This window comes from Mesoplodon mirus (genome assembly GCF_964341445.2).
Source record: "Mesoplodon mirus genome assembly, chromosome: 20".
Lineage (NCBI taxonomy): Eukaryota > Metazoa > Chordata > Mammalia > Artiodactyla > Ziphiidae > Mesoplodon > Mesoplodon mirus.
Genome location: NC_138996.1, coordinates 18,893,528 through 18,921,486, shown reverse-complemented (window position 1 = coordinate 18,921,486; position 27,959 = coordinate 18,893,528). Strand labels below are relative to the sequence as shown.

The 27,959-nt window shown below is 35.8% G+C and overlaps 1 protein-coding gene across 1 annotated transcript in view; it reads left to right on the top strand.

Moving 5' to 3' along the window:
• The window catches only part of TNKS (tankyrase), a 181,081-nt gene that overhangs the window by 106,913 nt on the left and 46,209 nt on the right, over positions 1–27,959 (top strand). The window contains exons 6-12 of the mRNA XM_082608825.1: positions 1,198–1,292; positions 2,557–2,623; positions 2,931–3,117; positions 7,334–7,455; positions 8,812–8,903; positions 8,993–9,071; positions 25,869–26,040. Of these exons, the coding sequence (XP_082464951.1) occupies positions 1,198–1,292; positions 2,557–2,623; positions 2,931–3,117; positions 7,334–7,455; positions 8,812–8,903; positions 8,993–9,071; positions 25,869–26,040 (814 nt within the window). The remainder of the gene's footprint in view (positions 1–1,197; positions 1,293–2,556; positions 2,624–2,930; positions 3,118–7,333; positions 7,456–8,811; positions 8,904–8,992; positions 9,072–25,868; positions 26,041–27,959) is intronic.

Sequence of the window (27,959 nt, the reverse complement as noted above, 5' to 3'; positions counted from 1 at the left end):
GTAATATAACTTTCACAGTTCCACAAGGTCCAGGACTGTGATCATGTTTCCTGACTTCCTATTCAGGACTCTTTTCCAAACTACCTGATCTCATTATTAGCTGTGTATTGCTCAAAAATAGTTCCTAAACTTAGAGACTGTCAGAACATATAAAATGTATGGGGTGCCTTGAAAGCAGTAATAGATAGCACAGTATTAAGTAATTCTTTTGTATCCAAACATGTGAAGAAAATAAATTGAAAATCTTATTAAATCCCAAGGCCCAAAATAGAAGACATGAGACATGGTAGTACATTAAAGTATATTAGACCCTGTGTGAAAAGCCGTTACAGTATTTAAACTTTAAATAAATGAGCAGAGGTGGGAAAGTTGCTGTGGTTGCAGAGAAACTTTTAATTAAAGTAATGTTACTTCTGATTTTTTTTTAAAGGTGAGGAGAAGTTTATTTTAATTATCATATTATATGTAAGCAGAGCACCTTTTAATAACTTGGTTCAAGTTAAAATGTGGCAGAAATTAGTTGGGAAGAAACTTTATTTTCCTCCTGTATTTATACTGCATATGCAGTATATAAAATAGAAGAATTAGATACTATCTTGGCATATTTCATCGTATCCAAGGTAGGAAATTAGTTCTGACCCATTGCTAGCAGCCTAATGGAATGAATACGGTCCATTGTCTTTTTTGTTTCCACTAGAATTTCTTCAAGTATTCTTCAGAGGTGCTTTTCAGCTTTTCCTATTAAAGAGAAATTTTGAGAGCTAGCTCTTTATGATAGAATTGGGATTGAAAAGTTAAAATTTGAAAGGTGGACAGGATGCAAGTAAGATAAAGAAGAATGTTTCCAATTATGAGGAATATGAGCCCTGACCTGTCTTCCTGGAACAGTAGGAATGGTCCATGATGGAAAGAAATTAAGAAATAATGTGGATTAGGTAGGGTAGGGCTTGATAACTGAAGGCCTTGAAAAACCAGTAGGAGAAGTAGGTGAATGGCACTGAAGTTAGAATTTACTCCTGAGATGAGTGAATTGTCTCTCATCCAGTTAGGAAATATGAATTTTTGGCACTTCACCTCAGTATTTTCTGTGTATGTTAATACTCATTGTCTTTAAATAAATAAATACAGATTAGATGCCAAAGAAACAATTATTTACCTGAAGAGGGGGATACATTTTTCTTTCTCTTTTCTATCTAGTCAACTCCTTTACATCTAGCAGCGGGCTACAACCGAGTTCGGATCGTTCAGCTTCTTCTCCAGCATGGTGCTGACGTGCATGCAAAAGACAAAGGGTACGTGTATCAGCGTATTTCCTGTAATGGTTTCATTCATGGATATTTACTCTTTGTTTTCAACATCTGATACACTAAAGTTTTTGAGCACTAGACAAAGTCTTATATCCCATTGCCTTACAGCTTGTGTAGCATTTTAAGAATGTTCACAGTGATTTGACTTCATTTTCATGTTCCTACTAATTAAGGATTCTTCTCATAACAATTTCCTAAATTAGTTTAATTTTATTGTATTCTATTATTTGAAGTTAAAATTTGTTTCTCTCAATTGCAATTACTATTTTTCAACTCTTAAGTTACACTTTAGAAAGACAGATAAAAAATTCTGTTAATCCGGTAACATAACTATCCTATTTATCAGGTATGAAAGGACCATCTCTTACTAATAAACTAAAATCATAAGTATACGTAAGTATACAATAGTCTGATTTTTTCCTGATGAAATCTTGGCCATCTAAACTGAGAAAACCTAAAAGGTCCTTATGAAGTTTGATATGGGAGAGAGGTGTCTGGGAACCAAGAAAGCAGTATGTCATTTATTTTATGAATAGGTGCATCTTGGAAACCTTTGTACCACTTTCCTAGCTAGTCTCCAGGGACACGTGAATTGGGTCTCCTAGCCTATGTGATGGGCTAACATTTCTCATTATGCCACTTTAATATCTAAAAGATAATTGACCTGACTGCCCAGATGAAGTAGTGTTCATATTACACTGATGAGTAGCATAAAGAAAAGAAGCCCTGGAGCAGGCTTTTGCTCACTTTGCCCCTCTCCATGTCAGGAAACATAGACAAGAAGAAAGAGTTCAGTACTTGAGACAGTTCTCAGAAGAGGAGTCCATCATTTCAAATCTGCTCTTTTTGGTGTTGTTTCTCTCTTGCCTGCACCAGGTTCTGTGCCACATGTGAATGGTGTTCCCATAGTATAGGGGCACAAATGCCTGATGCTCTTGTAAATCTCTTTTCCCTTGTGCATGTCTGAAAGCAGATGGTGTACAATAGGTGAGTCCTCAAGATAAGTACACCACAAAAAAGAGGGTCTTTGACTCATGCAGAATGATACATACACAAGATGATACATAAAACAAGATAAATACAAAAGGTTGAGCATTAGTTATGCTTTGTATTCTCTTATTTAATACTTTAAAATATTTTAAACATAATTGTACTAGGATTTATTAGATTTTGTTTCTTAGCACTTCTTGGATAAATGACTCTAAGTTTTTTGAAATTTCAGTATTTTAATTGGCCTTTTTCCATTTAGTGGACTTGTTCCTCTCCATAATGCATGTTCATATGGACATTACGAAGTCACAGAACTGCTACTAAAGGTAAGAGAAATTAAAAATATTGAATATTATTTGCTTTTTTTTTAACTCATCATGAGTTTTCATGGGGGTTTTTTGCCAAGATTTTTAAGATAATAAAATTGTTTTTTTTTAATGTTCACCATTGCCTTAAAATTTTTTAATTATTCAACTTATTTTAAACTATTTTTTAAAAGCTGAAATTAAAGAAATTAAAACAATTGTTGACATTTCAGAGTTATAACTGAAATTTACAGTCAAATAAACGAGTTTTTTTTGATCCATAAGAGAAATGATTACTGACCTATAACTTTTTTTTTTCTCAATTCAGCATGGAGCTTGTGTTAACGCTATGGATCTCTGGCAGTTTACCCCACTCCATGAGGCTGCTTCCAAGAATCGGGTAGAGGTCTGCTCTTTGTTACTTAGTCATGGTGCCGATCCCACTTTAGTCAACTGCCATGGCAAAAGTGCCGTGGATATGGCTCCAACGCCTGAGCTCCGGGAAAGATTGACTTGTATGTATTTATATCCTAAAGTCAACATCGCTTGTTGTAAATTGTAATATCTTTATTTTTTTAATATTAATTAATTTATTTGGTTGCGTCAGGTCTTAGTTGTGGCTCGCCAGCTCCTTAGTTGCAGCACGTGGGCTCTTTAGTTGTGGCATGCATATGGGATCTAGTTCCCTGACCAGGGGTTGAACTCGGGCCCCCTGCATTGGGAGTGTGGCATCTTAACCACTGTTCCACCAGGGAAGTCCCTAGAATATCTTAGTTTTGGTATTAGGGCTGTTGTTTTGTCTAACTTAGATGATAGACTTCTATTCTTACATGTTCACTAGTTTATTATCCTCTTTTCTTATCATTACTTTTCTTTTTGAATTCTACAGGAATCTCACATACATATACTATATTTATTTTGTGTTTATTCAAGCCTAATTCTAATTCATGTGTTAAGTAAGGTTCCTTTTTTTTTTTTAAGACAAAAGAGGATGATGAGTCCATCAATAACCATCTATTGAATACCTACTATGTTCCAGGAACTTGAAATATAGCAGTGTACAAACCAGAAAAAAATCTCTTGTCTCACAGAGGTTATATTCTTGTGCTATTGGTCGTAATAGATGATATCTAACATTATGGAGTACTCACTATTTCCCAAGCCCTGCAAGTTGCACATTCATGTTTTTATTTATGTGTGTTATAGCCCAAGTGCAATCACTTGCCCAAATTTAAATAAGATAATTTTTATGATTTGGTGGAAGTAATCTTCTCATATACTGATACATATTACCTATGTTTACATATGCATGTTTTAAAATAAACTTTTAGAATAGTTTTAGATTTACATAAAACTTAACAAAAATAGTACAGAGAGTTCTTTTATACCCTATACGCAATTTCCCCTATAAACATCTTATATTAATATGGTACATTTGTCAAAATAATGAACCAATACTGATACATTATTAATTAAAGGCTGTACTCTATTCAGATTTCTTTATTTTTTTACTGGAAGTCCTTTTTCTGTTCCAGGATCCCATTCAGGATACCACACTACATTTAGTTGTCATATTGAATACTGAGATATATTTAATTCTATACATAGGCATTACAGGTTTAAATTAAAGTAGGCGTTACCTACCTAATTTTTAATTTGTCCCATGGTTGATATTCTCTTACATCTAGGATTCTAAGAATCAGATAACTAGATTTAAACACCTGAGAAAACCTTTAAATGATAATTTAAGAAAAAGGCATAGTCAAAATGAAAACATCATTTAAGTTTAAACAGATTGTAAATTAGTTTATGTTAAAACAGGAAGAGTTCCTTGCAGTTTTAATCTTGTTTAAATGGAAATTTAAACTTATTTTGGTACCGGAACAGATGACATCTACTAGATTACAGGCCAGCACAAACCAGATTATAACTGGGCAGATGTCTTAGCAATGAATCCTTGTAGAAGTGCATTTATTCTCTCTCCCACTCATGACTCTTGCCATATGTTATCTTGCATTATATAGTGCATTTTTCTGTGTGATGTTCTGTCTCCCCAGTGAAGTTTAAATTCTTAGAAAGACCTTTGGTTTTATTATTCTGTCTTCTTAGCACCTACACAATGCCTTGTTACCTAATAAAATGTGTTGATGGTAATTGTGCTTGGGTCTGTATCTGCCTACCCCCAACTTAGCACAGTGCATTGTGCATGCTGTGTGCCCAGCAGGTTTACTGAATTGAATTTAACTTAACTCAAAATTTATTTTTTACATCTTTTTCTAATTTCTTTCTTTTAGTTTTATACCCTGGGCTCAGCTTTATCCCCATGTCACCAATTTTGACTTCTTCTTTCCTTTGAGTCATTTTGTAAATTACAAGTACTGTTATGGGTTTTTACGTTGTATTTCACTGGTCTACCTGATTCCACTGTAAACATTAAGATTTAACCTAAATTTGTATAGTTTTGTAAAGGAAGTTCCCTGATTAGAGTACTTTGCAACCTTCTCAGTATCTCCTTTATTTTATTAAATAAGGTTCTACCAAGGAATTATCTGAAGGAAAGGATGTAACATAGTTGGAACTTTTCTGACCAGTTTTCATCCTCATGCTCACTGCTTTATACTAGGCAACCACAATGACAGAATTCTTTTTAAGAAAATTATACAGGAAACAAAAACAATATTTTGATCATACCCATGGTTACAGCATTTTCATTACACACATTTTTTTGCTCTTTCTTGTTTACTTTTTTATTTGTTGTTTTCATGAAGCCAATTGAACACATTAGTGTGGGTTCTGCACACACTGGAGCTGAAAATACTAAAAGTAGCTTTTATTCTTGTTTCCAAATGCATTTAGAAAGAGATTTTAAGGCATTTTATAAATATTAAGTTTTCAGGGTAATTGGGATTTCTGAAGTTTTCTGAAGTTTCAAAGGCCTGTACTTTGAAGAATTCAGCAGTGATAAAGTACCACTAAACAAGAGGTTATATAGAGATGTTTTTTCCCCAAACCTACCATGACTTATTTTATAAATATTCAGCATCCATGCAACAAATACTTACTGGCTACCTACTATATGCCAGGCACTGTGCTAGGTGATGGGACTACCGTAGCAGATAAGACAGTGTGATAAGCCCTGTGATATACAGCTAGAGGCAAGTACAAAGGACTTCATAAGAAGGAATCCTAATGGGGAACAACAGGAAGGCTTATCCAAGTATCTGAACTGAGGCCTTGAGTGACAAGTAGTAGTTAATAAGACGCGAGTTTGTGCGCACGTGTGTCTCCGTGTGTCTCGCTATTTAAAATTTCCTTCCTTTTAATTAATTGATTAATTAATTAATTAATTAATTAAGGCTGCATCAGGTCTTAGTTGCGGCATGCGGGATCTTTCATTGCGGCGGGTGGGCTCTTTGTTGTGGCATGCGGGCTTCTCTCCAGTTGTGGCACGTGGGCTCCAGAGCATGTGGGCTCTGTAGTTGTGGTGTGCAGGCTTAGTTGCCCTGCAGCATGTGGGATCTTAGTTCCCCAACCAGGGATTGAACCCACATCCTCTGCACTGGAAGGCGGATTCTTAACCACTGGACCACCAGGGAAGTCCCTCTTCCTGTCTTTTGAAGAAGAGGAGAAAGTGACATGGGGCCCTCAAAGGAAAGGGAGAAAGGAAAAAAGAAAGAATTCAGCCAGGTGACTCAGCTTCGCTGTGCACCTGAAGCTATTGCAACATAGTTAATCAGCTATACTCCAATATAAAATAAAAAGTTAAAAAAAAAACTAAGAAATACTGTCAATACTTTATGCCTGATAATATCAAATATTTATATGAAATGGGCAAATACCTAGAAAAAAAATCTTACTTTAAAAAAAAAAAAACAGAATTCAGTACCAGGCAGATGCAAAGGCAGGCCTGGAATTAATGTAACATATTAGGTCACATATCATTTATATCTTTTTAGAACAATTTTCAGCTTTTTGTTAATAAGTAGTCATATCAAAATACAATCCAACCTTGTAAAATAGAAAATAAGATGATTTGCTTTTAATGAGTAAGAGTGGTGGACTCTTACTTATGCAATTAACTTAGAAATGCCTTTTCAAAAATCTCTTACTTGCTTATACAAATAATAAATAAACATTAACTGTTCTTTGAAAAATTTTCAGACTCTGGCACTTCCCACATAATTCAGTTCTTCCCTTCTCTGTGTCAAGACATAATCACTATTAATATTTTGGTGAATATTTCTCTAAATGTCTTTTTTATATCATTAGTTATATTTAGTTATGGTGGCAGTAGAAGTAGTAACAGTACCAAAAAAAAAAGGGTCAGCCTGTCCTCCTCATTTGCTACTTGAATTTTCATTTAATAATATATACTTTCACGTCAGTATATACATAGATCTTTTTGTTTAAGAGTTATAAAGTATTCCAGTGTATAAGTGTTCACAAATTATTTAACTGGTTTCTATTTGGTGAACATTTAGGTTGCTTGTTTTAAAACTTTGCTGGAGTGAGTATCTTTATGAACTCTGAGTAAAAAATAGTCTTATTTCAAAAATTTTCAGTAACCTACACCCTCATCCTTTGCACCTTTATCATCCTATTGTCATGTTGTTGCTGTTGCTAAAATAGAGGAATGTGTAAAATTAATCATTTTTCTACTTTATTTATAATCATGCTAATGATTTTTATAGATTTTAAATATTTATATGTCAACCATTATTTCATTAACAGATGAATTTAAAGGTCATTCTTTACTACAAGCAGCCAGAGAAGCAGACCTAGCGAAAGTTAAAAAAACACTTGCTTTGGAAATCATTAATTTCAAACAACCACAGTCTCATGAAACTGCACTGGTAAGATCCTATTGTTAATCCATTCCTTGGGTCTGTAATAGTAGTGTAAATGCAAAATACGATTTTCATTTCAGAAACATTAAGGTAACTTTAGTATCTGAAGTGCCAGGAATTTGCATTTTAATATTGGTTGCATTGATTTTTAAATTTGGTTAGGGAGATAATTGCTTTCATGGATGAGAGAATAGACATTTGCTCAACCTTAATCTGAAAATTATTTTTACTTTTGTCTTTACCCAACCATATTATAGCAAGTGTACTTTTGTGGCCAGTGCTCTCATGAAATACAAGATGTGATTTTTCTCTATAGAATCTTCTTTTTCTCGTGGTTGCTAGATAAATATTGTATTTGCTTTCTATCAACGATTAAATTATTTTCAAAGATACTTGCATCATCATTTTGAGCAATTGTAGTCAAAGAATTTTTACATTCATTATAGAAAAATGGTAAGGTTAGGAAATTTTTTGTTCCAGACTGTACAAATTTTTAAAACTATTCATGTTTTTTCTTCTAATGTACTTTGAGAAAGATTGTTCTATTTTCCTTATCATTGTCCACATTAAGTTTCAGGTATAGGGCTGGTTGGATTATACCTGAATTCAGAATTTAAGCATAAGAGTTACCAAACCAAAATAGGCCAACTGTATGTATGTATGTATACTCAGAATATGGCTCTCATGCTGGGGTTTAGATACATTCAAGCTACACAGCATTTCTTCCAGGAGACACTCAAAGCCACAGAATGAACCTGACCTGCTTTTTTAGAGTGTTCATTCTATTCATTAGTATGTAGTTTTCTTACTTTTTCAGTTTTAATACAAACATGAATATAAAATGAAGCTGAATATAAAAGTTGTATAAATAGAGGATAAAACAAAAAATTTCTGAGAATGCTCCTCCCTCTAAGCGCCTTCAAGTCTGTTACCTGTCCCTGGGCATATGGACTTATTCTCCTGTAGTGCTAGGAATACCTCTGGGAAAGAGCTTGAGAAATATTGATTTATGTGGCTGACAGCCTACTGAAGGATTGAGTAATTCAGTTATAGATTTCTGTAGCTTTGGAGAGGCAGCATTCTGATACCTTCAGGTAAATATATACTGGATAATTACTTATTGGCTAAAGGGAAAGAAACGAAGTGTCTTACTGCTCAGCTGAGAGCATAATTTCACCTTGGTTTAAAGGCTTATGTTTTATACTCCCAGTGTATTTAGGAGGAATTTGGATCATCTCCATAATGTTAAAATATATGTTTTGAGATAACAGTGTTCTAAATAGTCAGCGGGTGCTATTCCATTCAGCAATCTATTTTCGCATAGAAGTTTATTTTATTAACTTGGTTTTCTTTACTTTACAGCACTGTGCTGTGGCCTCCCTGCATCCCAAACGCAAACAAGTGACAGAATTGTTACTTAGAAAAGGAGCAAATGTTAATGAAAAAAATAAAGAGTAAGTGCAGTTGCAGAAGGAGTTGCTCAGTTCTTAAAGGGAAAGTGTGGTACGAGTTAGATTACCTTTTCCTTTCCTCCTCTCCGTAGTTTCATGACGCCCCTGCATGTTGCAGCAGAAAGGGCCCACAATGATGTCATGGAAGTTCTCCATAAACATGGAGCAAAGGTAAGGCTCATGCCTGAGATAAGGTGGCAACCTTGGCATTGAGTAGCTAGCTGCACTTAAGACTATTCCTCTTCTCTCTGATTCTCCGGAAGAAATTAATCTTATAAAGGACTGTTAGCGTGTATTTGAATTCGTAGATTCTCCTTTAAAGCTGACTTAAATCTTGTTACTAATAGAGATCATTACCTGTGTTTTATATTGTACTTTACTATCATTCTTCTATAAAGCAATAAATGTGGCTATGGTCTTATCATTTGAAATACATTTCAACTTTACATTGTTTTACCTTAATACTGGAATTGATATATTTTGGTAGTCAACATCAATTACGGTTTATCAGAAAGTAATTTATGTGAATGATAGGTAAAATATTGCTACCTATTTTAAAGAACATTTGTTCCTTCAAACTGGTAATGTAATAATTTTCTCAAATAACCGTAATATAAAGGAATAAAATTTTAATAACCATTTTTATTGGCATTGTCTGAGTGACATTTTCTGCAACTCCATGACTCCATAAATTGCTTGAGGAAAATTTGCTTGAAGGAAGCAAACTGGTTGTTTTTCAGAGGTACTTGAACTTGCAGATTTTTAAATCCTCAAGAGTGAATACTTTAAAGCAGGAGTCCCCAAAGTAGGGTGCAGGAACTCTATGGAACATACAAGATGAGCCATTGGGTGTAGGAAAAATATATTAGAATTTTGATTTATTAAAATAGTAATTTATTTACAAATGAAGAAGTTAAGATCTACAGTAAGTTCCCTACATACAAACAAGTTCTGTTCCGAGAGCATGTTCGTAAGTCTAATTTGTTCTTAAGTCCAACAAAGTTAGCCTAGGTACCCAACTAACACAATCGGCTGTATAGTGCTGTGCTGTAATAGGTTTATAATCCTTTTCACACAAGTAACACATAAAAAACAAACATAAAAAATAAAGAAAATATTTTTAATCTTACAGTACAGTACCTTGAAAAGTACAGTAGTACAGTACAACAGCTGGCGCTTCTTAGGTAGTACCAGCTACATCACCACTGCTTTTTATGCTTGCTTCCAGACATCCTGGGCTTGAAATAATGATACTGTACTACTGTACTCTATACAGTACTGTAAAGTATACAAAAGCGGAACCACTTGTAGAGGGTGCATTCATGTAAAAATGTATGCCAGACATGTGAACTAACTTACATGATTGGACATGGGAATGCACATTCTCATCTTTGAAAGTTTGCAACTTCAAGGTTTATATGTAGGGGACTTACTGTACTAATACTTCATACACAGATTGATGCTGGCACTCTCATTATGTCCATGTTTCAGCCTGCCTGAGTCATGTCAGAGCCCAAGGTGTTTTGTGAGGAAGAACACGAGTTGTGTGTGGGGGGACTGACCGTGATGCACTCACTTGTCTGCTCACTTTCAGCACTTTGTGACACATTGCACTTTACATGAGTAGATTTATGGATATTATCCTAAATGGTAGAATCTTGATAAATACCATTGTTGAAAATCAGAGGGAATGACCATGACAATCTTATAGCATAAAAAGTTTATCTGGCTATTTTATGAATCAGGATTTTCAGATTGACATACTTAGTTGTTGTGCCTTTTTTTTTTTTAATGAAAATAAGGGAGTTCAAAATTTGCTGATAGTTCTGTAGTGACAAATGACTATTACTTGTATTTAGGTACTTTTTTTTTTTTAAAGAGAAACATAATCAGAACCTTAAAGGTGAAAGTTATATATTTTAGAGTGAATGAGAAAGTAACTGCTCTTTAAAAGGAACTTGAACAAGTGAAGAGGACATTTTGAAAATAGATTTTTAGAAAATATCCACTGTTTTGTGATTTTGTTGCCAAAAAGTGATGTATATTTATCACCCATCTGTCATATCTATATAATTTAAAAACTGGGCAACAGGATTTTCTAACCTGTCTTAAAGTTTTAGTTTTTTTAAATTTGTGTTCAGGTAGTTTTTGAACCTATTAAAAATATTTTAATGCAACACCTCATAATAAGTTTGCAAGAATCAAGAAAATGCCATTTTACTAGCAGAATTCAGTTAAAACCTTAGCATACTTAGTAAATTACATTAAAAAATAAGCATTGTGATTTAGAAGGCTTTGCTAACAATGCACTTTTTCCAGTGGCACTACATATCTATGTGAAATCTTTTTAGCTAATCTAGCCAGTGGGACCAACTGTTGAAAATGAACTTAGAATCAGACCCTCAAATCTACAACATAATTTTTATAAGATTTTTTAAAGTTTCTTTTAATTGAGCCAAATGATATTTTGTACGACTAATAATTTAATTTTTTTTAAATTTTTAATTGTTTCACCTCTTTCCTATCCTTTGTAATTTTTTTGCATAAATTTTATATATATTTATTATGTATTAGTTTAGCCCTGCTTGGTTACAATTTACAAATGTACGTAAATGTATATTGAGACAGTTCTTAAAACATTTTTTTACTCCTAAGGTGCATGATCCAAAAAAATTTGTATATCCTTGCTTTAAAAGGACGGTTGATGTTTTTAATTAAACAGTCAGGATGAGCTGGAATGAAAAGAACAAGAGTTCTACAGATTTATTGCCTATTTTCAGGGTACAACTACTGCACTGTTACATAAATAATGTCTTGTTGTTCTATCAAACAAAATAATAAGCTAAGTAGGCTTTCTGCTACACTTAAGAGCATGGTATGTTTATCATTTACCTATTTTTAAAAATATCTTATGGCATTTATAATGTTCTTGAATAACCATGAATAATGCCCTTCATTTTGGGAAAGTATCTCTCTGTTGTCTCCCACGAGTCATTTTATTTCCTGAAGGTTCAATGAGAAATAACATTATTTTATATAACCTGTCCGAGTCAGCATCACTCTAGGTCTGTGGTTCTAAATCTTTTCTCTGCCCTTCATGTTCACAGTGCATTCTCATCAGTAACGTCGCAGTTCATCAGTGGGTCATGTATAATTTTAACCGCCCTCCTAGTGATGTAGAATGCCTTTTAGACTAGTATATCTTCCCTAGTCCTTCCACTTCAGTTCAACAAAATTGAGAACTCCTGCGACGCTTTACATGGAAAAAAGAGTCATATTTAATCAGGGTTAGGAACCAATAGATACAAATTTCCATCCTCCCCTTCACTCATTTCCTGGTCCCAAGGCAGACTGCTATCCCTCAGGGCTAGTTTATCTGGTGACTAATGCATTAGTAAAAGCTCGCCATAGAGACCCAACTTAGCTACTGTTGGCCCCTAATGTTTGCTTGCCTAGTGTTCTTTCTGGGGAACTTGTGGTTTCAATTTGATTTTTGAACGACTCATTGTTTCCATTTGATTCTAAAAGCACCTTCTGAACAAGCAGCCCCGCTCCTGAATTAGGATTCAGCCCTCTTAGTCTGCTTCTCCCATTCTGCTGTCTTCCCCTCCTCATGATGAACCTAGTTCTCAAGCTAAGACTACTAAGTCAGAAAAGGCAGAGAATTTGCCATTAACTAACGCCATTAACTAACTTTGTCTTACTTAGACAAATAGAACTTAGTAATATTTATATAAGCCAAAGCATTCTTTTGTGTAAAACTTGGTAATAAATACAAAGTTCAGGTTCACTCTGCAAGTTAAGCATATTGTGTATGTAACATAGACAGATATAGTTTTCAGTTTAGAATCTTCCACTTTCTAGTTTTATGACCGTGAACTTAATTTCTCTGAACCTCAGTTGACTCATTGGTGATATGTGGGTATTAATACCTCCCCTACAAGGGTGTTTTTTTTGTTTGTTTGTTTTGGTTTTTTTTGGTAAAAATTGAATGAGCTTATATATATATGTATGTTGTATAGTACCTGGCACACAAACAATACTTTGATTGCTAGTAAGTATGAGCATTGTATTTTTTTCTATATTTGTCTTTTCAAACTTATATACTATAGATTTCCCTTAATTATCTACATTTTATTTAAGACATGTATATAATCCCTTTATACTTCGTTTTGATCCACTAGCTCAACACTGAGTTGTAAAATGATGAAGATTGTGTGCTGGATACCGTGGGAAATAGTTTGGAAGTTAAAGCAGTTACCAAACTTGAAGCTAATCCTGAACCAATTCAGTGGCATCAGTAATGAAAAAGGAAGAGAAAGACGAAAGCCATTTGGAAAGACTAATTGGGTGCTGGAATAGACTTAGAAAATGGTGGTAGTTGGAAATGAATTGAGTGCTTGAATAAACTTAGAAAGTGGTGGTACAATTAAGGAAGTAAGAAAGCTAGAAAGAAATACTGGTGTCCTATGTCTTGGTAATGATTTTGTACTTGGAGTGCATATGATAGAGGGACACTCAATAAAACTAGTGGTTGGAAATATAGCACTAGAGTATGAAAGAGAGCTTAGGATTAGAAAGATCTATTGGGAAGCCATTGACTTAGTGATCATACATTGTGGGAATGAGGAAGGTTCCTGGTAGAGAATATGGAGGGATGAGTTGAGAGTCAAGGAATAACCTTTGAGGATTACTCATGTTTGTGGAACAGTAGTGGGAAGAGGAAACTGAAAGGCTTATCATGGTGTCTACTGAGTGCAACAGAGTGTGAAGAAGGAACAGGTGATTAGTGCTGCAGAGAGAAACCAAGGTAGAGGATCCATTTAATTTGGCAATTTTCACGTAAGGGCCTTGGTAGCTTTTGAAGGAGGTGTTCCAAAGATATAGAGGTAGAAAATTGTATTAGTTAGGGTCTTGGCAATAAATAGCACACTCAAAGTGGGTAATTTGAGGAAAGTCTAATAAAGGAGTCATATACAAAGGTGTGGGCAAGGTTTAGGAAATCAACAAGGGATGAGGTAGTACCAGCAGCAAATGGGAGCTATCATCATCCTGGGCCTGAAGGGGCAAGGAACAGGGGAGCTGTATAGAGCAGGCCACCTGACAGCATCTGTAGCCTTTGATAAAGGCTATATCTAATCCATACTCCTCACTCTTCTCCTTCCCACCAGTCCCCTTGTCATTACTTCCTACTGGCCAAATACAGCGAAAAGTTAAAGACCAAAAGAGCCCATTGATGTGATCCATACACGTGATTTTCCCAGGACACAGAGCAGGGTGGAGGGTGGATGTGGGTCCAGGGAGGCAAGCAGGCAATATTTAGCAAAAGGACAGAAAACAAACGACTCTTAAGGAAAGGATGGTTATAAGAACATGGGGTTATTAACCAACTTATTTGAGAAATCCACTTTTATAGGAGTAAACTTCTGTATCTTAAAAAATTAATAATTATCTCTACCAACCCCTGCTTCACAAGATTACTGTAAAGCCTAAATGGGAAAGACATGAGATTTTATCCCTTTTTCTTTATTATTATTATTTTTTTTTGGTTGTTGTTTGTTTTTTGTTTGTTTGTTTTTTGCGGTACATGGGCCTCTCACTGTTGTGGCCTCTCCCATTGCGGAGCTCAGGCTCCGGACGCGCAGGCTCAGCGGCCATAGCTCACGGGCCCAGCCGCTCTGCGGCATGTGGGATCTTCCCAGACTGGGGCACGAACCTGCGTCCCCTGCATCGGCAGGCGGACTCTCAACCACTGCGCCACCAGGGAAGCCGGCTTTTTTCTTTATTATTGTTAATGTACCCTGGCATTCTGCATTCTGTTGCTACTGCCTTGTTTGCTATCATTATTAAGTACAACCTAAGCCCCAATTGCATACGGTATTATTAATACTGCAGATACAAAAGGTTTAATTCAGAAGTGCTTTTTTTCATACATGAAAGCACTGCTATTTTGTCATTAGTGAGCATCTGTTAAATGTGTGAAACATGAAAACTTTTTTTTGATGTTCATATGTCTTAATTTGACAGCTTTATTTATAATGTATGTAAGAAGAAGTTGTGTCAATAGTCATTGGCATTTAATGGGCTTATTTCTCATATTAAGAGTGATCAAGAGCTAAGTACAGAAATGTCACAGAACAATTGATGATGAATTACCAAATGACTGATGTGGACAGTGATAGCTGAAGTTTAAGCGAGAGATGAACTCAGCCTCATAGTTAGCTGTTGAGACTAGGCTGTTCACACTGATTTTTGAAAGAGTCCCCTTAACCATTTCCTTATGGTCTGCTTGCTGGTTTCCAAAACTGTTTTTGGCATTTTTTAATCATAATTTTATGTCCTATACATTTCAGGCCACACACCATTGTGGTTTTATATCATTTTATCAAATTATCCTCTTTAGGAAAGTCATTCTTACTATTCAAATAGAAATAAAGATACATACCTCAGCTTGTTATCTCCAGAGACAAAAAAAAAAAGAATGTTTGTCTTTAAAACTGCCAGACATCTGTTATTCTCACACCTTCTGAATTTGTATCTTAAGCCAGTTCTAACCATTAATTACCACAATTGAGGTGTAACACATTAAGTATAACATTTTTCTTATCTGAGGCAGTTTCTGTACTTTAGAGAAAATAGATCTCTTTAGTGCTGAATGCTAAGCGTCTTTGAAGACATCCTCTGTCATATCCTTGTGGTGGAGATTGGGATAGAGGAAAATAAAACTGTGTCTTAAAAAAGACTTCATCAGTCCCAGCATTCCTGAATTTCTTCAGTAAGTGTGCTGGTAATTCCAAATAATACATATATATTAAGAATTAAAGTTGTATCTATTTAAAATATGAAGAATAAATTAATGCTGCTGTATATAAAATCAATCTGTCAAATAAATTTTTAGGTTGAAAACAAAACTCATGGACAGCAATACATATATATAGCTGTATAACTTGAAAGTTCCTAGAAGATTCCTTGTGAGCGGCAATGTCATTTATTTGTTTAGCTCAGTTTGAATGACCATTTAGGCACTTAATTATATGTATAATACTAGACTGTATATTTGTTTTGTCTCTCTGTTTTTTTAAGAGTTTGACTCGTATATAAAGAATATTTTGAATGTTGTTGAGCCTAAGTTTTTTGCCTGAGTGAAGAATTATCACAGTGTGAGTCACAGTCATCAAAGCCAAGAGGACAAAGAACAGTGTTGTGTCAGAGATATTCTAGCTTCTGGACTATATTCTGTACTTGAGTTGGCCCTTTTTTTTCAGTGTTTCCAGCATTGATTTTATGGATGACCTGCACAGGTCATTTAATCTTTTCCTGTTATTTCTCCACCAATAGAGTAAATTATTGTCATTTACCATTTATGTAACTTACAGAATGGTGGAGATTAGAGTAATAAATCCAAACTTAGGAGAACTCCCTTTAAACAATGAGAGTTCCCTACAATTCTCTGGGATCACAACAAAGTAAAATTACACTGGCTCCAATATATCACCCTTCTTCACTGTGAAACTGAACTAGAGCAGCAATACAAATCCTGCCAGGTGACTCATTTAAAAAATCGGGGGATGGGGATTGATCTCTAGGCATATCACATAGTTACTGCTGCCCTCCAGGAATAAATTTATCACACACATTTTGTACTTCTGTGCCTTGAACCACTTCAGAATATTTGGAGGAAAAAATTAGATTGCCCACTTTATAGAGAACCCTGATTCTAACCCATGACTGACTGATAAACAAATAAAGGTAGAACCTTAAGGGTGTTGATCAAGTTAGATATGAGAGGGAGTTAGGGACCTTGATTTTTCTTTTTTCAATTTTGAGTCAATTTAAAGATCTGTAATGACTCAAGCAGAGAGTCGATTTCCCATCAAGTAATCATTTTTCAGTAAATGTGTTCTTAAAAGTTCACGTAGTAAATATTTTAGGCTTTGTGGGCCAAGAGACAAAATAGAGGATTTTATGTAGGTACTTATATAGCCATTTAAAATGTAACCATTTAAAAATGTAAAAACCATTCTTAGCTTGCAGGCCACACAAAACCAGTAGGTTGGAGCTGGCCCGCAGATCAAAGCTTACCAAGTCCTTCCGTAGAGCTCTGTTTTGTTCAGATAGAGGAGCTTGAGGGTCTGAGACAGCTCTGGTGATCTCATCTCGTCCTTATTAGTGCCTGGTAAAGGCCTGGGCCCACAAACCATCTCTGGCCCCAACCATAAGGAAAGGTTCGCTGAGAAAGCTTTCTTCTCTTTTAAAATAGATGTTGGCAACTTCCCTTTTGGCCTTGGGTAAAACTGCCTGGCACTGGTGGAGCGCGGCTGCTGCAGTCATCTTATGACTTGAGACGGGCAAGCCCGGAGCCCTGAGACCAGGGAATTGGAGAAATTTCTGACATTTGCTTCTAGAGAGGAATAATTCTTCTTCACAAAAACCTTTATAGAATATCTGTTTAGTATTTCCCTATTATTGATTGTCGTTCTTTCTAAGTGGGTTGTACAAAGTCTCACCAAATTTTTCTAGTTTCTTCTTTTTATTAAGATTTTTTTTTTGATGTGGACCATTCTTTAAAAGTCTTTATTGAATTTGTTACAGTATTGCTTTTGTTCTATGTTTTGCTTTTTTGGCCACGAGGCATGTGGGATCTTAGCACCCTGCACCCCCTGCATTGGAAGGCAAAGTCTTAACCACTGGACCCCCAGGGAAGTCCCTCTAGTTTCTTTATTCTACTTATTTCCATGGAATGAGTGCTTCTATTACATTATTTGCTGATACTTTTCTATGACTTCTTGTAGTGCTTCAGCCTTGTTGTCTGATGAAGCACTCCATGGATATTCTTTTGTTGCTATGAAACTATTTAGAATTTGAGGGAAGAATTATTTCATAAGGAAAAAATATATACATTCACTAAAGCAAAGAATTTTGTGTTACACTGGTCTCTCTTGTACTTTAGGGTAGAGGGAAGAGTTACATTTAAGGTTAAGTCATAGTCTCTGCTTTTAAGTAGCTTACAGTTTATATGTAGCATCTAATATTAGCAAGTGCTTAGTAAATGGTAGTTGCATCCCTTCCTTATATTAGTGAGTGGTGATTTTTGCTCAGTATTTCACTCCATGAGTGCATGTCCCAGAATGAGTAAGAGGTAGAAGAAGTGAATCTGCAGTGTTCTATATTGTGCTCAGTTCCACCATGCATATTAATAGAGAGAACCGCTTCTTACACATAGTGTGTTGTTAATGTTTAAAAGTACTGTCTGTACTTTATCTGGTGTTCAGTTGATCTGCTTAGACACTGGAAGTGAAACTGGCTGGTGTTGGATTTACTGAGAAACTTTACATCTGTCTCTACCATCGCATTGCTAAGGTATCTGCAAGGATAATCTTGACCAAAGGCAAATTTTACCTTTCATGATGACTTTAGAAACTAACACCTTCAGAAAATGGGGCTCCAGGGTAATCTAATAAAGCTGGAGCATAGCAGGCCTATCAGATGGTGAAGAAAAAATATAGTGGAAAGAGAGGTGGGAGAGGTGGTGTAAACGTAAATTACAGATGGTCTTTAATGACACGCTGAGGGATTCAAGTTTATGTGAAAGCGCTGAAGAGTCACTGAGTTTGGGCTGAGGAATAACTTCGTAAGATCTGTATTTCAGAGTAGTAGTTCTGAAACCATGTTCCCATGATTTAATGAGCTGGATTATGGATTTCCATCACTATAATTGAATAATTTAGTGGGTGTCTTATCCAATTTCCAGAAAAATGTTAATGATTAGAATGTTCTTAAAGTTTTTCTCCTGTGATGAGGACATAACAGAAATATTCACAGAAAAATTCAAGGAGTTTAGTTTGACCACTTGTGTTTTCCGTTAATACATGCTAATGGCTGTGCTTTTATGTTGTTTATGTATAAACAGTCGTTTTTCTGCTGGTAAATGTAATATAAATTTGTCAGCATTTCATGGTGAATCTTGTGAACACCATTAAGAATTTATTGACTCTCTCTTGTGAGAACACCAGAATCACAACTAGCTGCTGGATAGTCATCGACAGGAAGACACTGGAACTCACCAAAAAAGATACCCCAAATACAAAGAGAAAGGAGAAGCCACAATGAGACGGTAGGAGGGGCACAATCACAGTAAAATCAAATCCCGTAACTGCTGGGTGGGTGACTCACAGACTGGAAAACACTTATACCACAGAAGTCCACCCACTGTAGTGAAGGTTCTGAGCCCCACGTCCGGCTTCCCAACCTGGGGGTCTGGCAAGAGAAGGAGGAATTCCTAGAGAATCAGAATTGGAAGGCTAGTGGGATGTGATTGCAGGACTTCAACAGGACTGGGGAGAACAGAGACTCCACTCTTGGAGGGAACACACAAAGTAGTGTGTGCATCAGGACCCAGGAGGAAGGAGCAGTGACCCCAGGGGAGACTGAACCAGACCTACCTGCTAGTGTTGGAGGGTCTCCCGCAGAGGTGGGGGGTGGCTGTGGCTCAAGGACACTGGCAGCAGAAGTTCTGGGAAGTACTCCTTGACAGGAGCTCTCCCAGAATCCACCATTAGCCCCACCAAAGAGCCCAGGTAGGCTTCAGTGTTGGGTTTCCTCAGGTCAAACAACCAACAGAGAGGGAAACCCAGCCCCACCCATCAGCAGTCAAGGGGATTAAAGTTTTACTGAGCTCTGCCCACCAGAGCAACAGTCAGCTCTACCCACCACCAGTCCCTCCCATCAGGAAACTTTCACAAGCTTCTTAGATGGCCTCATCCAGCAGAGGGCAACAGGAGAAGCAAGAAGAACTACAATCCTGCAGCCTTTGGAACAAAAACCACATTCACAGACAAGATGAAAAGGCAGAGGGCTATGTACCAGATGAAGGAACAAGATAAAACCCCAGAAAAACAACTAAATGAAGTGGAGATGGGCAACCTTCCAGAAAAAGAATTCAGAATAATGATAGTGAAGATGATCCAGGACCTTGGAAAAAGAATGGAGGCGCAAAGATCAAGAAGATGCAAGAAATGTTTAACAAAGACCTAGAAGAACTAAAGAACAAACAAACAGAGATGAACAATACAATAACTGAAAGGAAAACTACACTAGAAGGAATCAATAGCAGAATAACTGAGGCAGAAGAACAGATAAATAACCTGGAAGACAGAATGGTGGAATTCACTGCCATGGAACAGAATAAGGAAAAAAGAATGTAAAGAAATGATAACAGCCTAAGAGACCTCTGGGGCAACATTAAACGCAACAACATTCGCATTACAGGGGTCCCAGAAGGAGAAGAGAGAGAGAAAGGACCACAGAAAATATTTGAAGAGATTATAGTTGAAAACTTCCCTAACATGGGAAAGGAAATAGCCACCCAATTCCAGGAAGCGCGGGGAGTCCCATACAGGATAAACCCAAGTAGAAACACGCCAAGACACATAGTAATCAAATTGGCAAAAATTAAAGACAAAGAATTGAAAGCAGCAAGGGAAAAATGACAAATAACATACAAGGGAACTCCCATAAGGTTAACAGCTGATTTCTCAGCAGAAACTCTACAAGCCAGAAGGGAGTGGCATGATATACTTAAAGTGATGAAAGGGAAGAACCTACAACCAAGATTACTCTACCTAGCAAGGATCTCATTCACATTTGACAGAGAAATCGAAAGCTTTACAGACAAGCAAAAGCTAAGAGAATTCAGCATCACCAAACCAGCTCTACAACAAATGCCAAAGGAACTTCTCTACTGGGAAACACAAGAGAAGAAAAGGACCTACAAAAACAAACCCAAAACAATTAAGAATATGGTCATAGGAACACACGTATTGATAATTACCTTAAACGTGAGTGGATTAAATGCTCCAACCAAAACACACAGGCTTGCTGAGTGGATACGAAAACAAGACCCATATATATGCTATCTACAAGAGACCCACTTCAGACCTTGGGACATATACAGACTGAAAGTGAGGGGATGGAAAAAGATATTCCATGCAAATGGAAATCAAAAGAACGCTGGAGTAGCAATACTCATATCTGATAAAATAGACTTTAAAATAAAGAATGTTACAAGAGACAAGGAAGGACACTACATAATGATCAAGGGATCAATCCAAGAAGAAGATATAACAATTATAAATATATATGCACCCAACATAGGAGCACCTCAATACATAAGGCAACTGCTAACAGCTCTAAAAGAGGAAACCAACAGTAACACAGTAATAATGGGGGACTTTAACACCTCACTTAAACCAATGGACAGATCATCCAAAATGAAAATAAATAAGGAAACAGAAGCTTTAAATGACACAATAGACGAGATAGATTTAATTGATATTTATATGACATTCCATCCAAAAACAGCAGATTACACTTTCTTAAATGGGCATGGAACATTCTCCAGGATAGATCACATCTTGGGTCACAAATCAAGCCTCAGTAAATTTAAGAAAATTGAAATCATATCAAGCATCTTTTCTGACCACAAAGCTATGAGATTAGAAATGAATTACAGGGAAAAGAACGTAAAAAACACAAACACATGGAGGCTAAACAATACGTTACTAAATAACCAAGAGATCACTGGAGAAATCAAAGAGGAAATCACAAAATACCTAGAGACAAATGACAATGAAAACACAATGATCCAAAACCTATGGGATGCAGCAAATGCAGTTCTAAGAGGGAAGTTTATAGCTATACAAGCCTACCTCAAAAAACAAGAAAAATCTCAAATAAACAATCTAACCTTACACCTAAAGGAACTAGAGAAAGAAGAACAAACAAAACCCAAAGTTAGCAGAAGGAAAGAAATCAAAAAGATCAGAGCAGAAATAAATGAAATAGAAACAAAGAAAACAATAGCAAAGATCAATAAAACTAAAAGCTGGTTCTTGGAGAAGATAAAATTGATAACCCATTAGCCAGACTCATCAAGAAAAAGAGGGAGAGGACTCAAATCAATAAAATTAGAAATGAAAAAGGAGAAGTTACAACAGACACCGCAGAAATACAAAGCATCCTAAGAGACTACTACAAGCAACTCTATGCCAATAAAATGGACAACCTGAAGAAATGGACAAATTCTTAGAAAGGTATAACCTTCCAAGACTGAGCCAGGAAGAAACAGAAAATATGAACAGACAACAGACCAATCACAAGTAATGAAATTGACACTGATTAAAAATCTTCCAACAAACAAAAGTCCAGGACCAGATGGCTTCACAGGTGAATTCTATCAAACATTTAGAGAAGAGCTAACACCCATCCTTCTCAAACTCTTCCAAACAATTGCAGAGGAAGGAACACTCCCAAACTCATTCTATGAGGCCACCATTACCCTGATATCAAAACCAGACAAAGATACTACAAAAAAAGAAAATTACAGACCAATATCACTGATGAATATAGATGCAAAAATCCTCAACAAAATACTAGCAAACAGAATCCAACAACACGTTAAAAGGATCATACACCATGATCAAGTGGGATTTGTCCCAGAGATGCAAGAATTCTTCAGTATATGCAAATCAATCAATGTGATACACCATATTAACAAATTGAATAAGAAAAACCATATGATCATCTCAGTAGATGCAGAAAAAGATTTTGACAAAATTCAACACCGATTTATGATAAAAACTCTCCAGAAAGTGGGCATAGAGGGAACCTACCTCAACATAATAAAGACCATATATGACAAACCCACAGGAGACATCATTCTCAGTGGTGAAAAACTGAAAGCATTTCCTCTAAGATCAGGAACAAGACAAGGATGTCCACTCTCACCACTATTATTCAACATAGTTTTGGAAGTCCTAGCCATCAGAGAAGAAAATCAAGAAAAGAAGTAAAAGGAATACATTTTGGAAAGGAAGAAGTAAATTTGTTACTGTTTGCAGATGACATGATACTGTACATAGAGAATCCTAAAGATGCCACCAGAAAACTACTAGAGCTAATCAATGAATTCGGTAAAGTTGCAGAATACAAAATTAATGCACAGAAATCTCTGGCATTCCTATACACTAATGATGAAAAATCTGAAAGAGAAATTAAGGAAACACTCCCATTTACCATTGCAACAAAAAGAATAAAATACCTAGGAATAAACCTACATAGGGAGACATAAGACATGTATGCAGAAAACTTTAAGACACTGATGAAAGAAATTAAAGATGATACCAACAGATGGAGAGATATACTATGTTCTTGGATTGGAAGAATCAATATTGTGAAAATGACTATACTACTGAAAGCAATATACAGATTCAATGCAATCCCTATCAAATTACCAATGGCAATTTTTACGGAACTAGAAAAAAAATCTTAAAATTTGTATGGAGACACAAAAGACCCCGAATAGCCAAAGCAGTCTTGAGGGAAAACAAAAGTGCTGGATGAATCAGACTCCCTGACTTCAGACTATACTACAGAGTTACAGTAATCAAGACAATATGGTACTGGCACAAAAACAGAAACATAGATCAATGGAACAAGATAGAAAGCCCAGAGATAAACCCACACACCTATGGTCAACTAATCTATGACAAAGGAGGCAAGGATATACAATGGAGAAAAGACAGTCTCTTCAATAAGTGGTGCTGGGAAAACTGGACAGCTACATGTAAAAGAATGAAATTGGAACACTCCCTAACGCCATAAAAAAAATAAACTCAAAATGATTAGAGACCTAAATGTAAGACCAGACACTATAAAACTCTTAGAGGAAAACATAGGAAGAACACTCTTTAACATAAATCACAGCAAGATCTTTTTTGATCCACCTCCTAGAGTAATGGAAATAAAAACAAAAATAAACAAATGGGACCTAATGAAATTTGAAACCTTTTGCACAGCAAAGGAGACCATAAACAAGACGAAAAGACAACTCTCAGAATGGGAGAAAATATTTTCAAATGAATCAACGGACAAAGGATTAATATCCAAAATATATAAACAGCTCATGCAGCTCAATATTAAAAAAAAAAAAAACCCAATCCAAAAATGGGCAGAAGACCTAAATAGACATTTCTCCAAGGAAGACATACAGATGGCCATGAAGCACATGAAAAGCTGCTCCACATCACTAATTACTAGAGAAATGCAAATCAAAACTACAATAAGGTATCACCTCACACCAGTTAGAATGGGCATCATCAGAAAATCTACAAACAACAAATGCTGGAGAGGGTGTGGAGAAAAGGGAACCCTCTTGCACTGTTGGTGGGAATGTAAACTGATACAGCCACTATTTAGAACAGTATGGAAGTTCCTTAAAAAACTAAAAATAGAATTACCATATGATCTAGCAATCCCACTACTGGGCATATAGCCAGAGAAAACCATAATTCAGAAAGACACATGCACCCCATTGTTCATTGCAGCACTGTTTACAATAGCCACGTCATGGAATCAACCTAAATGCCCATCGACAGACGAATGGATAAAGAAGATGTGGTACATATATACAATGGAATATTACTTAGCCATAAAAAGGAACAAAATTGGGTCATTTGTTGAGATGTGGATGGATCTAGAGACTGTCATACAAAGTGAAGTAAGTCAGAAAGAGAAAAACAAATATCGTATATTAACACATGTATGTGGAACCTAAAAAAATGGTACAGATGAATTGGTTTGCAGGGCAGAAGTTGAGACACAGATGTAGAGAACAAACGTATGGACAGCAGGGGGGGAAAGCCGTGGAGCGTGAGGGGTGTGATGAATTGGGCGATTGGGATTGACATGTATACACTGATGTGTAGAAAATTGATGACTAATAAGAACCTGCTGTATAAAAAAATAAATAAAATTTAAAAATTAAAAAAAAAAAGAATTTATTTGAACCCTTGCCTGAAGTGTCACAGCCTTACAACAATGAAAAACTGGAGACAGGGAGACTGTCTTAAATCCTTTCTTTTCTTAATCTTGTGTTTGGTGGGGGTACCCATGCGTTTTGAATAACCAACCAGCATATATTTGAGAATTTACTATGTACCATTAACAGGAGCTTTCTAGAGGACCCAGAAAACCTATACAATACTTTCCATATTTTACTAACCTTAGTTTAACTTGGTAAACAAACACTAGCCCTATGTTCTAATTTATAAAATAGTGCTGAATTGACATAGGTGTTCAGAAAGGAAGTAATCGTCAAGGCTTCAAGTAATCAAGGAAGATTTCTTAGAAAAGGTGAGACTTGCACTGGATCTCATAATCCAGAAAGGCAGAACGAAGGGCTTCTCTGAAAGAAGCAACATGTACAATGAACATAGACTTTGGTCTGAGTGGAGTAGTCTTTACTGGGGTATCCTAGAAAACAGGTTAGGACTAGGTAGTTTTGATCAAATTATAAACATGATTCCAAAGTTTAACATTGTCTTAACAGTCTTAAAATTATTCTTCCTTTATGATTCTTCAAAGTTTTAAAAATGGAACCTTTGAATCTTCAAATCAGGTTTTTGGTTAAATGTGTAATTCAATTAGGGCATTCTATCATAATCATTTACTAAAATTAGAAAAATATAATTAATTACTTTGACTATCTTTGCTTACTTATTCTGTTGTCTTTATATTCCGGGAACAAGTTTGGTAGAACTCATTCATCCAAAAGTATTTAATGTGCATCTTCGACGTGGCAGGCAGTGAACATCAGGCAAGAGTCCCAGCCCTCAGGGACCTTACAGAGACCTCTAGTTGTGAGGAGAGTGGCAGGGAGTGGAGGATGGACAGGAAGACAGTCGTTCAGGGAAAGGATGGGTATGTTAGAATTTTCAATAAGGTGGTCAGAGAAAGGCAACCAAGAAGATGGTATTTCTTAGAATCAGTAAGCAAGAATTAATAATGAATAGTCTGTGGTATTTTTCAAAAAGGTTTGACAGTTGATTTTTCTCATAATTTATTCGCTAGGGTGTAGAAGGGAACAAAAATAGCTACTCAATCTCATGTGCCCACCCAATGATTTTTCAGATGAATGCACTGGACACCCTTGGTCAGACTGCTTTGCATAGAGCTGCCCTTGCCGGTCACCTGCAGACCTGCCGCCTGCTACTGAGTTACGGCTCTGATCCCTCCATCATCTCTTTACAAGGCTTTACAGCAGCACAGATGGGGAACGAAGCAGTGCAGCAGATTCTGAGTGGTAAGTTCAAATAGACATTGCATTCTGTTCTTCCTCTTCCATGTCTGTCCACTGATAAACTCCACAGACACACTTTGCGCCCCTTGTTTTAAGTGGCTCTTTGGAATATTTTCTTTGCCTGAATATTTTTCCTGCCTTTCCTTGCTTGCAGTTTAGCCTATGGCTCTGCCCATCAGCCTATTTTGGTGGGGTTGAGGTAGGTGTCATGAAAAGAGGCAACCATTTTCTTTAATTTTTTTAGTGTTAAGTTGGGAACCTGACTTATGGGTGCTATGATCAAAGGTTACTTAAAACTCCTATAAACAGTGTGGAATTACGGTTGCTCCGAAATCTATCAAATAGGGAAAATTACAAATCGTTCATATGGTAATGATCTTTTAATTACTTGTTCTTACATGTGTTATATTCTGCTTTCTGTAATTCTTAACTTCATTGTACTATTATGATATTATCTTGTCTTTCCTGGTTTAAATATAATTATAAAATCTTACTGAGTGTTACAGTGCCTACCTAGTACAGTGTTATATACTTTAAGTATCTAGTTTATTGAGGGCGATCAAACATAAAACTTACAAAAATAGATACCAGCTTCCAAAGTCCCCAAATCAGAGGAAATATCACAGTCTGCCTACTGAAAAATGAATAAGAAGTTACAAAAGAAATTTAATATACTTGACTCTTCTTTCTCATTCTTTTAATTTTTTCCATGGATTATGTCTGCTGTAGAATGACCTAACAAACTGAAAGAGTAAAATGGAGTAGGCTACAGGCAAGGAATCAGAAGTCTGCTACTTTCCCTACGTATAACGCAGTAGTTCTTTTCTTCATCAGATGCAGCGTACCCTCTTTATTATGAATATTTTATAGCATCCATTTACTATCCAGAAATGAAATTCATGGATATTATGACCTAACTATAACAGAGACCTTTCCAAAAATCTTAATTAAATGCCCTATGTATAATAGAAAGGGAAAATGAAAGTAAATTACAGTAAAATAATTTATAATTGTTACAATAGTGATAGCTAGGGCATGACTCCACTAGAAGACAAAAATTAACCCCACACGTTTCTGAAGGGCCCCCAAAAAGTACAGCCCAGTTAAGAATCAGTACTATACATGGACACAGGGGACCTTTCCAGACTTACAGAGCATGGTACGTGTTGTTAGAGCTGAGTCAGAGCTAACCAGCCTCATAAGAGTAACTGTGCCACATTGTCAAAGCTGTTGATTTGGTTTATTTTCCTTGTGTTAGTTCATTCTTAAGTAGTGGCATTCTACTTCAGTCTTAGGTGATGATCTCTAGACAGTTAAAGTTAGACCTATCTAGGCCATCTTCACTATTGATACCAATAAGATCTATTTAAAGGAATAAAATTTGCTATCATAGGATTTATAGCTTCAGCTATGAAAAACATGCCTTCATTTAACTTCCTGTTTCTACAGAGCAATAGAACATTTGCTTAAAGAAGATAAGCACTCTTTGACTAGGAAATACTTCTGCCTTCTCAGTAAATTCTAATAATTTCTAAAAGGTGTGATTTTTGTTTCAAAAATTTTTCTCTTATACTTTTGTAAGAACCATTTAGTAGTGGATTTTAAGTTAGTTTCTATAAGTTGTAACCATAAATCAGGCAAACATTTATAGTTATTACATCAGATTTTCTAATAATACTATACATAGTTTTTAGAGGTAATTGACAAAATGGTGAGGAAAGGATTGAATAAATTAATCAGATTAGCTCCAGTAATGCTTTTAAAACGTCTTCTAAATGAATAGTTAGAATATGACTGCTGGTAAAAGATAAATAGTGAATCACAAATGAAAAATTTTTCAATTATTTTGATAATTCTTAAAAATTGATTAGTAAGATAAAGCATTATATAGGTCATTAAATGCCTAATTTAGTATGTGTCAG